At 55.3% G+C, this 12,666-nt stretch overlaps 1 protein-coding gene across 5 annotated transcripts in view; it reads left to right on the forward strand.

Annotated features, from left to right (window-relative positions):
- sh3d19 (SH3 domain containing 19) overlaps positions 1 to 4,417 on the forward strand; it is a 199,742-nt gene extending 195,325 nt beyond the window's left edge. For all 5 annotated transcript variants that reach the window (XM_086011738.1, XM_086011731.1, XM_086011750.1 and 2 more), the window contains one exon: positions 2,872 to 4,417. In XM_086011738.1, coding sequence (XP_085867864.1) covers positions 2,872 to 2,876 — 5 coding nt within the window. In that variant the 3' untranslated portion in view covers positions 2,877 to 4,417. The remainder of the gene's footprint in view (positions 1 to 2,871) is intronic.
- The last annotated feature ends 8,249 nt before the right edge of the window (positions 4,418 to 12,666 follow it).

Below are 12,666 nucleotides of genomic sequence, written 5' to 3' on the forward strand. Positions count from 1 at the left end.
CTATTCTGTCACCAGCTTGCTGTGATGCACCCGTCTGTCCGTCCCCACTTGCGCATCTTCCTCCACTTCTACGATCTCCAGGACCGCCTCCTCCCAGGGGGTGAGATGGGCTAGTGAGGGTGGCCCTCCTCCTGTCCTCGCTCTTTCTCGCTTATTGTGAGCTCTCTTTTCCTGCAATGAGGGAGACAAGTGGAGGTTGAGTGAGAATGAAGGAGTGAGAGTAGAGATTCCATAGCATAGATACTTAGAAGGAGACAAAGATGGAGTGAGGTGGCAAGACCAAGGGCCCTCCCTGTGTGTTGTCAGTTGTGTTCAAAGCATCAGAGTGATAGGGAGTGTGAGGGCTGCATAGCCGAATAGTGATGTGAATGTGACCATAGGGAGAAAAGGAATGGATAAGGGTGCATGGATGTCAGTGTCAAGTGGGATGTGGAGGAAGAGATTGCTAAAGCTGAGTGCTGGTGAGGAAAGGCAATGGGGTTCAGATTGAGTGTGATGGGAAATCCATACTCAGTTTTCTAGTGCGCAGAAGGTCATGAAATCTCTTCCTGCACTGTATCCAGGTTCTGCGGGGTACTGATAATGAGTTGACTTCCTCTGCCACCTGGATCCACACAGCCTTGGTCTGCTGAAGAAGGGAAGAGCACCTCTTTGAGCTCCTGCTTCCTCAACTAAAGCTTGCAGGGCCACATCATCAAACCTGGGCGCAGACCTAGGTCTCTCGCTGGTCATTCTGCCTCCAGGTCCCTCTAGCATGAAAGGGCAAAAGGTTGGCAGTCTGCAGAAGAAGCAAGGCTTGTTGCAGACCTTAAATGCAGCAGCAACAATGACATCATCGGAGGGGACTTTCAGTCATGAAAAATCCCTTTGCAAAGGCTTCCCACACATTGGAAATCAACTGGCTAATTGAGTTAAAATTGCATCAATCTCCCACATCCATTTAGATTCATGTGGGAAACACGAAATTCGGATAACACGACACCATCCCGCACCTGAGCTAAAATCACCCCCTATGACTCTATGACCACCTCTAGAAACGTGCTATCCATGTAACTCTCAGCCTCATGGATGCACTGCAGTGACTCCAGCCGCCGCTCAAGCTCCAAAACCCGGAGCTCGAGTTGCTGTAGCTGGCGACACTTCCCGCACATGTGGTCGTCCAGACTACGCGAAGCGTCCAGGACTTCCCACATGGCACAGGATGTGCACTCCATAGGACTGAGCTGCCCTGCCATGCCTCTATTTAATAGACTAAGAACTAACTTAGCAGAAATAAACTTAACTTGACAAAAAGCATTCCCCAGCTACTCACCAATCAGCTCCTTCCCTTGTGCCGACGTCACTTTTCATACATGACGTCACTCTTTCGGATTCTGCCTCTGTTGAGTTGCTGCCTCTCGCTCTGCTCCCGCTCTGGTCTCGCCCAGCTCCGCCGCCTCCTCCCAAATAAGTCTAGACTTATTTTATTTATTTAATTAGTTAAAGTCTTTAATTAATATAACAACAAATAATCATTGATTAGTTTAACTAGTTAAGCTATAAATTTAATACAGTATGTTATAGTTTCCCACTCCGAGTTTAAACCACTGTCCTAGGTTAGAGAGAAAAAAAAACCTTAAAACTCACCAACCAATCACCTACCTGCTGTCCTGTGACATCACACCGTGATTTTTTGGACTCCTGGATTTTGTCCTCTCTGTTCCGGTTCTCAGCTCGGTCCGCTCTCCTCAGCTGCTCGCAGTGAGTTCAGGCCCCTCTCCGACCACGCTCTTTATTTACTGGCCTCTGCTCTGGTTCCTAGCTCGGTCCGCTCTCCTCAGCTGCTCGCAGTGAGTTCAGGCCCCTCTCCGACCACGCTCTTTATTTACTGGCCTCTGTTCCGGTTCCTAGCTCGGTCCGCTCTCCTCAGCTGCTCGCAGTGAGTTCAGGCCCCTCTCCGACCACGCTCTTTATTTACTGGCCTCTGTTCCGGTTCCTAGCTCGGTCCGCTCTCCTCAGCTGCTCGCAGTGAGTTCAGGCCCCTCTCCGACCACGCTCTTTATTTACTGGCCTCTGTTCCGGTTCCTAGCTCGGTCCGCTCTCCTCAGCTGCTCGCAGTGAGTTCAGGCCCCTCTCCGACCACGCTCTTTATTTACTGGCCTCTGTTCCGGTTCCTAGCTCGGTCCGCTCTCCTCAGCTGCTCACAGTGAGTTCAGGCCCCTCTCCGACCACGCTCTTTATTTACTGGCCTCTGCTCTGGTTCCTGGCTCGGTCCGCTCTCCTCGGCTGCTCGCAGTGAGTCTTGTCTAAACCAAACTCGCCCAACAGAAACTAAAGTTAGCATTTGTATTAGTTATCATTAAAAAAATAAAAGTGGCAAGATTAACAATCTGATTTCTTAAAGTGGAAAACATCCCGGTAAATTTCCCATCAAATTTCTATGGAACGGCGCATTCAAAGGTTTTGGGGGTTTCTCTAAGTCAGTCACTGTGGCATCAGAAGAGAGTTCAGGAAAAAGACTGTCAGTTTTAACATTCAGATGTCACCGCACTAAGAACAAGAGTCTGACCTTTTCTAAATGCCTGCTAATTTGCCCATGGAAGCCATTAGCAATCTCTCGAAGAAAATCTTTACCTTTTATTTTCCAAGAGTAAATTTAAATGCTCCTCTACAATTTAAAAATGCTCTCCATTGAAATCCAACATTTTCCTATGGCACTGGGCCGTATTTTACTTGGACTTGTTTAGTTGTAACACCTAAAGCTCTGATTGGTCCCCTTGGATGACAAGCCCTGATTGCTGATTGGTCCCCTTGGAGGACAAGATACACCCAGCAGTTTCTTTGGAATGTGTAATTAGATCCTGCCTGCCTACGTAATCAATTGCTTTGCAGAGTAAGACTTCTTCGCTGCACAGGACCTCCAACCAACGTTATACACCAGATACATTGACGACATCTTCTTCCTATGGACCCACGGCGAAGAATCACTGAAAAGACTACACGGTAACATCAACAAGTTCCATCCCACCATCAAACTCACCATGGATTACTCCTCAGAATCGGTTTCATTCTTGGACACACGAATCTCCATCAAAGACGGACACCTCAGCACTTCACTCTACCGCAAGCCTACGGACATCCTCACGATGCTCCACTTCTCCAGCTTCCACCCTAACCACGTTAAAGAAGCCATCCCCTATGGACAAGCCCTGCGAATACACAGGATCTGCTCAGACGAGGAGGAACGCGATGGACACCTACAGACGCTGAAAGACGCCCTCGTAAGAACGGGATATGACGCTCGACTTGTCGATCGACAGTTCCGACGGACTACAGTGAAAAATCGCATAGACCTCCTCAGAAGATAAACACGGGACACAACCAACAGAGTACCCTTCGTCGTCCAGTACTTCCCCGGAGCGGAGAAACTACGCCATGTTCTTCGCAGCCTTCAACATGTCATCGATGACGACGAACACCTTGCTAAGGCCATCCCCACGCCTCCACTACTCGCCTTCAAACAGCCGCCTAACCTCAAACAGACCATCGTTCGCAGCAAATTACCCAGCTTTCAGGAGAACAGCGACCACGACACCACACAACCCTGCCACGGCAACCTCTGCAAGACATGCCAGATCATCAACACAGATACCATCATCACACGTGAGGACACCACCCACCAGGTACATGGTACATACTCATGTGACTCGGCCAACATTGTCTACCTCATACGTTGCAGGAAAGGATGCCCCGGAGCATGGTACGTCGGTGAGACCATGCAGACACTGCGACAACGGATGAACGGACACCGCACAACAATCGCCAGGCAGGAGTGTTCCCTCCCAGTCGGGGAACACTTCAGCAGTCAAGGACATTCAGCCTCCGATCTTCGGGTAAGCATTCTCCAAGGCGGCCTTCGAGACATACGACAACGCAAAATCGTCGAGCAGAAACTGATAGCCAAGTTCCGCACTCATGAGGACGGCCTCAACCGGGATCTTGGGTTCATGTCACGCTACATGTAACCCCACCTGACGTAGAGTCATCCAGACTCGAGTCGTCGTTGGCTTGTTCTCTCTACACAGATGCGGCCGGACCTGCTGTGATTTCCAGCAAAAAAAAATGTTTTCTTTTTATTGTTTTTTGCTTTTCATACAGACCTCAGCATCTATAACATTTGACCCCTTGTGACCCCACCTCATTGTTCTTTGATGTAATGTTTTCCTGACTGACCTGTTTGGACACCATTCACACTGTTGATTGCTGTGATTATCTCTCTGCCGAGGTGTGATAAAGGGCAGTTAGAAAGATTACCTGTAATCATCTGGCAGTATTCTCTGACTACATATGCTGTGCCTATATGCATCTCTTCACTTCACCCGACAAAGGAGCAACGCTCCGAAAGCTTGTGATTTCAAATAAAGCTGTTGGACAATAACCTGGTGTTGTGTGACTTCTCACACTTTGCAGAGTGTAATTCGAGGCATTCCGACTGCCGACTCCAGACAGAACAGAGCTCACTTGGAACAGACAGGGCTCACCCTCGCGGGTTAAGACCTTCACCCACCCCCCAAACAAGTTCCTGCACCCCCCCCCGCCCACGTTCCTGATCTCCTCTCCCCCCGCCCACGTTCCTGACCTCCTCTCGCCCCCGCCCACGTTCCTGACCTCCTCTCGCCCCCGCCCACGTTCCTGACCTCCTCTCGCCCCCGCCCACGTTCCTGACCACCTCTCGCCCCCGCCCACGTTCCTGACCTCCTCTCGCCCACGCTCCTGACCTCCTCTTGCCCCCGCCCACGTTCCTGACCTCCTCTCGCCCCCGCCCACGTTCCTGACCTCCTCTCGCCCCCGCCCACGTTCCTGACCTCCTCTCGCCCCCGCCCACGTTCCTGACCTCCTCTCGCCCCCGCCCACGTTCCTGACCTCCCCTCGCCCCCCGCCCACGTTCCTGACCTCCTCTCGCCCCCGCCCACATTCCTGACCTCCTCTCGCCCCCGCCCACGTTCCTGACCTCCTCTCCCCCCCGCCCACGTTCCTGACCTCCTCTCGCCCCCGCCCACATTCCTGACCTCCTCCCCCCCCGCCCACGTTCCTGACGACCTCCTCTCCCCCCGCCCACGTTCCTGACCTCCTCCTCTCCCCCGCCCACGTTCCTGACCTCCTCTCGCCCCCGCCCACGTTCCTGACCTCCTCTCGCCCCCGCCCACGTTCCTGCCCCCCCATCCATGTTCCTGACCACCTCCCCCCGTGTTTCAGACATTCTCCCCCCGTCCAAGTCTCTGAACTTCCCCCCCCGTCCCCCACCCCATCCCAAGTTCCTAACCTCCACCATCCCCCACCCCCACCCTGGGTTTCTGACCTTACCCACCCACCCCCCCCCCCCCCCAACCCACATCGCCATAGATGGGGCATTGTGTGTGGGTCACGGATTGATAACAGGTTTATTGGGTATGAAGTGAATTGTGACAGTGTCATGACTTCCGGATTTCGTCCAGTCCGATGATGTCACTTGCCACACACACACCGAGCTTTCTGAAAAATCAACCAGGTCTGGGGGGAGGAGAGTGAAACCGTGATGTGGATGTAAAGGGGGCGGGGATCAGAGAACATGATCCCTCTTACCATCCGGATCACATTCTCGCTCTCAACGGCCCCCCGCCCCACCTTTTAGACCCGGATCACGTTCTTCCGCCATCCCCACTGTACGTCTGTACTCTTTGCCGCCCCCCCCCGGCCACCACCGAGTTCCTATCTCCTCCTCCCCTCCCATCCCCTCCTCCTCCCTCCATCACCCCTCTCCCCTCCAATCTCCTCTCTCTCTCCGCCCCACACTCTCTCTCTCTCTGCCCCACTCAAATTCAAATTCAAATTCAAATCGCTTTATTGGCATGATAAGGTACATCTTATGTTGCCAAAGCATCAAAATACATTTATGGTTGAACACATAAACGCAGTTCTATTCATACATTGTATAAACAGGTATATCCCCGAGTGTATAAATATACATTCGCATTTTTTATATATACTCTTTTAGTTTACTGGTTGTCCCTCTGTTCATGGCAAGCTGTAACATAGTGTGCCGCCAGTGTTACACAGCTTCTCTCCTCTCCCAGTAGGTATGGGAGTGATGCGCTATCAATTACTCATAAAAGACTGAGAGTTAAGAGAGTAACTAAAGGCTTTTATTAACAAAAGAATGAAGGTCTGCCTCGAGTGGTCGACCGGTCCAGAAATACAAAGGGCTGGGGAGCAGTCACCTTTATACTAGGACTTGTGGGAGGAGTCAGCCGAGGCATGTCCAGGCATGTACACAGTGGAATACAAACAGTGGTTTACCACATTTAACCCTTGTTTAAAATTGAGTCCGGCGGGGTGAAGTGTATTAAAAGTTAGTGTATTGGAGTCTCTCCGGAGGTCTTGTCTGGCGCTGTGATCGGCGTGGCGACGGCAGGGGTAGTGGAGCTTCCGGCGTCGAGTCCTGCGTGGGCTGTGGCACAGGCGTGTCGTCCTCGTAGATGTCGAGCGGGTCGCGGGGCCCAGGCCTGCCGTCTGCTGGGGCTGGATATCGGATCGTGGGGGTGGGTGGTGGTAGTGAGTAGTGGGTTACTGCGGCCCCCGAGGGTGCAAGGTCTCTTATGGAGACTGTGTCCTCCCGCCCGTCCGGGTATGCAATGTAAGCATACTGGGGGTTGGCGTGGAGGAGGTCGACCCTCTCGACCAGGGGGTCCGTTTTATGGGTCCTCACGTGCCTTCTCAGTAGGACCGGCCCTGGGGACGTCAGCCATGGCGGTAGCGATGTCCCCGATGTGGACTTCCTTGGGAAGACAAACATTTTCTCATGAGGGGTGGCGTTAGTGGCAGTGCAGAGCAGTGACCGAATAGAGTGGAGCGCATCGGGGAGCACATCCTGCCAGCGGGAGGTTGGAAGGCCCCTAGACTTTAAGGCTAGCAGGGCGGCCTTCCAAACTGTTGCATTTTCTCTTTCCACCTGTCCGTTCCCCCGGGGGTTGTAACTGGTGGTCCTGCTTGTGGCAATACCCCTAGTTAGCAGGTACTGACGGAGTTCGTCGCTCATAAACGATGAGCCCCAGTCGCTATGGATATAGCTGGGGAAACCGAACAGGGTGAAGAGGTCGTTCAGACATTTAATGACCGTGGCACTGGTCATGTCCAGGCAGGGGATGGCGAACGGGAAACGGGAGTACTCATCAATAATATTGAGGAAGTACACATTGCGGTCGGAGGAGGGGAGAGGCCCTTTAAAATCAACGCTAAGGGGCGAGTGGCTTTTATCAGGTGGGCCCTGTCTGGTCTATAAAAGTGCGGTTTGCACTCAGCGCAGACTTGGCAGTTCCTGGTCATGGTCCTGACCTCCTCAATAGAGTAAGGCAGGTTGCGGGCCTTGATGAAGTGGAAGAACCTGGTGACCCCCGGGTGGCAGAGGTCATTGTGGAGGGCCCGCAGTCTATCGATCTGCGCGCTGGTGCAGGTGCCACGCGATAGCGCATCCGGGGGTTCATTGAGCTTCCCGGGCCGGTACAAGATCTCGTAATTGTAGGTGGAAAGTTCGATTCTCCACCTCAAGATCTTGTCATTTTTGATTTTGCCCCTCTGCTTGTTGTTAAACATGAAAGCAACTGAACGTTGGTCAGTGAGCAGGGTAAATCGTTTTCCGGCCAGGTAGTGCCTCCAATGACGCACAGCCTCCACAATCGCCTGGGCCTCCTTCTCAACAGCGGAGTGTCTGGTCTCCGGGCCTTGGAGGGTTCGTGAAAAGAAGGCCACGGGTCTCCCCGCCTGATTGAGGGTAGCGGCCAGGACAAAGTCGGACGCGTCGCTTTCCACCTGGAAGGGGATGGATTCGTCCACAGCGTGCATGGTGGCTTTGGCAATGTCTTCCTTGATACGGTGGAAGGCTAAGCGGGCCTCTGCCGTCAAGGGAAAAGAGGTGGACTTGATCAGCGGATGGGCCTTGTCCGCATAGTAGGGGACCCACTGGGCATAATAGGAGAAAAACCCTAGGCACCTCTTCAGGGCCTTGAGGCAGTGGGAGTTCCATAAGGGGACGCATCCGGTCGGGGTCGGGGCCGATGACTCCGTGTTCCACAACACAGCCAAGGATGGCGAGGCGGTTTGTGCGGAATATGCACTTCTCCTTGTTATATGTCAGGTTCAGGAGTTGGGCGGTGCGGAGGAATTTTTCGAGGTTTGCGTCATGGTCCTGCAAGTCACGGCCGCAGATGGTCACATTGTCCAGATATGGGAAAGTGGCCTGCAACGCATTTTGATCTACCATCCGGTCCATCTCCCTTTGGAAGACGGAAACCCCGTTGGTGACGCCAAAGGGAACCCTAAGGAAGTGGTAGAGGCGGCCGTTTGCCTCAAAGGCAGTATACTGGCGGTCCTCAGGGCGGATAGGGAGCTGGTGGTACGCTGATTTCAGGTCAATGGTCGAGAAGACGCGGTACTGCGCGATCTGGTTGACCATATCAGCTATGCGGGGGAGTGGGTAGGCGTCCAGCAGGGTGTAGCGATTTATTGTCTGGCTGTAGTCGATGACCAGGCGCTGCTTCTCGCCGGTCTTAACGACCACAACCTGGGCTCGCCAGGGGCTGGTGCTGCCCTCAATAATCCCTTCCTTCAGGAGCCGCTCCACTTCGGTTTTAATGAAAACCCTGTCCCCGGCACTGTATCGCCTGCTCTTTGTGGCGATGGGCTTACAGTCGGGGGTGAGGTTAGCAAACAGTGGGGGGGGGGGGGTGACTCTGAGTGTGGAGAGGTTGCACCTGGTGCGCGGCGGGCAATTTGGGAGCTGCTGGCTGCGGACTGTGAGTGGGGGTAGGGGTCCACCGTACGCCATCGTAACACTTTTAAGGTGGCACTGAAAATCTAACCCCAGCAGGACGGCAGCGTAGAGGTCGGGCAGGACCAGAAGTTTAAAATGATCGTACACGGTCCCGTCTACTACGAGTGTCACTACGCAGTAGCCGCTGATGTCCGCCGACTGGGACTCGGAGGCCATAGAAATCCGCTGGTGCGCAGGCAGGACTGGGAGAGAGCAACGCCGCACCGTGTCGGGGTGGATGAAGCTCTCCGTGCTCCCAGAGTCAAAAAGGCAGATTGTATCGTGGCCATTTACCTTAATGTCCATTGTGGAACTGGCCAGCTGGTGCGGTCTCGCTTGGTCCAGTGTAACGGATGCCAGCGTAGGGGTCGGTGTGTCGCTGCGGGTATCAGATGAGGCGGTGTTGGGGGCCTGCTGCGTTCCGGCTGTCGTCCAAGATGGCGGCGTCCATGATCCCCATGTGGCTGGAGGCGTCCAAAATGGCAGCTGTACCGGTGGTTCGCACATGGCCGGGGAGGCCCAAGATGGCGTCCCGCATGGCCCACACGTGGCGCTGCTGGGGTTCGGGGTGGCTTTGGCCCTGCAGACGTTAGCGTAGTGTCCCTTCTTCCCGCAGCCCGAGCAGATCGCGTTTTTCGCCGGGCAGCGCGCTCTGGGGTGTTTTGCCTGGCCACAGAAGTAGCATTTCTGGCCTTGGGGCACTGCTGTCTGGCCTTGGGACACTGCTGCGGTAGTTGGGCCGTGGCTGGGGTGGCACGGCGCTATGAGGCGGTCCTACCGTGTCCCAGGCTGTCATTCCCCGCAGCGTCCACGGTGCAGAGGAGTAGGCATCCATGCCCCGGTAGGCTGCATCCAATGATAGTGCGAGTTCAGAGGCCTTGTTGAGGTCGAGGTCACTCTGCTCCAACAGTCGCTGTCGGGTGTAATTGGATCTGTGGCCCGCTACAAAAGCGTCCCGGATAAGTTCCTCTGTGTACACGGCGGCCTTTACATCCTTACAACCACAGGCCCGGCCAAGCACAGACAGTGCCTGAAGGTATTCCACGGTCGATTCCCCAGGTTGTTGTTTACGACTCCCCAGAAGGTGCCTGGCGTACACTTCGTTCACTGGGCGCGTGTACTGGTCCTTGAGGAGCTTGATAGCGTCCGCGTACGAGGTCGCGTCTTGGATGACCGAGTACACTCGGTGGTTCACTTTGGAGGTCAGGACATCCAGTTTGTCCTCGTCCGATTTGATTGCTGCGGAAGCGGTCAGGAATTTTTCGAAACACTTAAGCCAGTGAGTAAACTTGGTGGATGAGTCCGCCTCCCGATGATCTAAGTCCAGGCATGCTGGTGTGAGGATCTTCTCCATTATAAAAATTTTGTTAATAAAATTGATGCGCTATCAATTACTCATAAAAGACTGAGAGTTAAGAGAGTAACTAAAGGCTTTTATTAACAAAAGAATGAAGGTCTGCCTCGAGTGGTCGACCGGTCCAAAAATACAAAGGGCTGGGGAGCAGTCACCTTTATACTAGGACTTGTGGGAGGAGTCAGCCGAGGCATGTCCAGGCATGTACACAGTGGAATACAAACAGTGGTTTACCACAGGGAGTTTTTGGTTGTCATTCAGATTTCTGAATTCAGGGCATATTTGTGAGAATTTTTGGTAGAAATTCTCCCTGATGCCCTGATATTTTTCACAGGCTGTGAGGAAGTGCATCTCTGTCTCCACTACTCCCTGACTGCAGTGAGAGCTCTCTCTCTCTGCCCCTCTCTCTCTCTCTGCCCCTCTCTCTCTCTCTGCCCCTCTCTCTCTCTGCCCCTCTCTCACTCTCTCTCTCTGCCCCTCTCTCTCTCTGCCCCTCTCTCTCTCTCTGCCTCTCTCTCTGCCCCTCTTTCTCTCTCTGCCTCCCTCTCTCTCTCTGCCTCTCTCTCTCTCTCTGCCTCTCTCTCTCTCTCTCTGCCTCTCTCTCCCTCTCTCTCTCTCTCTCTCTGCCTCTCTCTCTCTCTCTCTCTGCCCCTCTCTCTCTGCCCATCTCTCTGCCCCTCTCTCTGCCCTCTCTCTGCCCCTCTCTCTCTCCCTCTCTCTGCCTCTCTCTCTCTCTCTCTCTCTCTGCCCCCTCCCTCTCTCTCTGCCCCTCTCTCTCTGCCCCTCTCTCTCTGCCCCTCTCTCTCTCTCTCTCTCTCTGCCCCTCTCTCTCTGCCCCTCTCTCTCTGCCCCTCTCTCTCTCTGCCCCTCTCTCTCTGCCCCCTCTCTCTCTCTCTCTCTGCCTCTCTCTCTCTGCCCCTCTCTCTCTCTCTCTCTCTGCCCCTCTCTCTCTCTGCCCCCTCTCTCTCTCTCTGCCTCTCTCTCTCTGCCCCCTCTCTCTCTCTGCCCCTCTCGCTCTTTCTCTCCCTCTCTCTCTCTCTCTCTCTCTGCCCCCCTCTCTCTCTCTCTCTCTGCCCCCCTCTCTCTCTCTCTCTCTGCCCTCCCTCTCTCTCTGCCCCCTCTCTCTCTCTCCCACTCTCTGCCCCTCTCCCACTCTCTGCCCCTCTCTCTCTCTCTGCCCCTCTCTCTCTCTCTCTCTCTGCCTCTCTGCCCCCCTGCCCCCTCTCTCTCTGCCCCCCTCTCTCTCTCTGCCCCCCTCTCTCTCTGCCCCCTCTCTCTCTGCCCCCTCTCTCTCTGCCCCCCTCTCTCTCTGCCCCCCTCTCTCTCTGCCCCCTCTCTCTCTGCCCCCCTCTCTCTCTGCCCCCCTCTCTCTCTGCCCCCTCTCTCTCTGCCCCCCTCTCTCTCTGCCCCCCTCTCTCTCTGCCCCCTCTCTCTCTGCCCCCTCTCTGCCCCCCTCTCTCTCTGCCCCCTCTCTCTCTGCCCCCCTCTCTCTCTGCCCCCCTCTCTCTCTGCCCCCCTCTCTCTCTGCCCCCCTCTCTCTCTGCCCCCCTCTCTCTCTGCCCCCCTCTCTCTCTGCCCCCCTCTCTCTCTGCCCCCTCTCTCTCTGCCCCCCTCTCTCTCTGCCCCCCTCTCTCTCTGCCCCCCTCTCTCTCTGCCCCCCTCTCTCTCTGCCCCCTCTCTCTCTGCCCCCCTCTCTCTCTGCCCCCTCTCTCTCTGCCCCCTCTCTCTCTGCCCCCCTCTCTCTCTGCCCCCTCTCTCTCTGCCCCCTCTCTCTCTGCCCCCTCTCTCTCTGCCCCCCTCTCTCTCTGCCCCCTCTCTCTCTGCCCCCCTCTCTCTCTGCCCCCTCTCTCTCTGCTGCCCCTCTCTCTCTCTCTCTGCCCCTCTCTCTCTCTCTCTGCCCCCTCTCTCTCTCTCTCTGCCCCTCTCTCTCTCTCTCTGCCCCTCTCTCTCTCTCTCTGCCCCCTCTTCTCTCTCTCTGCCCCCTCTCTGCCTCCCTCTCTCTCTCTCTCTGCCCCTCTCTCTCTCTCTCTCTGCCCCCTCTCTCTCTCTCTCTGCCCCCTCTCTCTCTCTCTCTCTGCCCCCTCTCTCTCTGCTCTCTCTGCCCCCTCTCTCTCTCTCTCTGCCCCCTCCTCTCTCTCTCTCTGCCCCCTCTCTCTCTCTCTCTGCCCCCTCTCTCTCTCTGCCCCCCTCTCTCTCTCTGCCCCCTCTCTCTCTGCCCCCTCTCTCTCTGCCCCCTCTCTCTCTGCCCCCCTCTCTCTCTGCCCCCTCTCTCTCTGCCCCCCTCTCTCTCTGCCCCTCTCTCTCTGCCCCCTCTCTCTCTGCCCCCTCTCTCTCTGCCCCCTCTCTCTCTGCCCCCTCTCTCTCTGCCCCCTCTCTCTCTGCCCCCTCTCTCTCTGCCCCCTCTCTCTCTGCCCCCTCTCTCTCTGCCCCCTCTCTCTCTGCCCCTCTCTCTCTGCCCCCTCTCTCTGCCCCCTCTCTCTCTGCCCCC

Source organism: Somniosus microcephalus, chromosome 2 (assembly GCF_052327205.1).
Source record: "Somniosus microcephalus isolate GS21.2 chromosome 2, FLI_Smic_1.0, whole genome shotgun sequence".
NCBI classification, from domain to species: domain Eukaryota; kingdom Metazoa; phylum Chordata; class Chondrichthyes; order Squaliformes; family Somniosidae; genus Somniosus; species Somniosus microcephalus.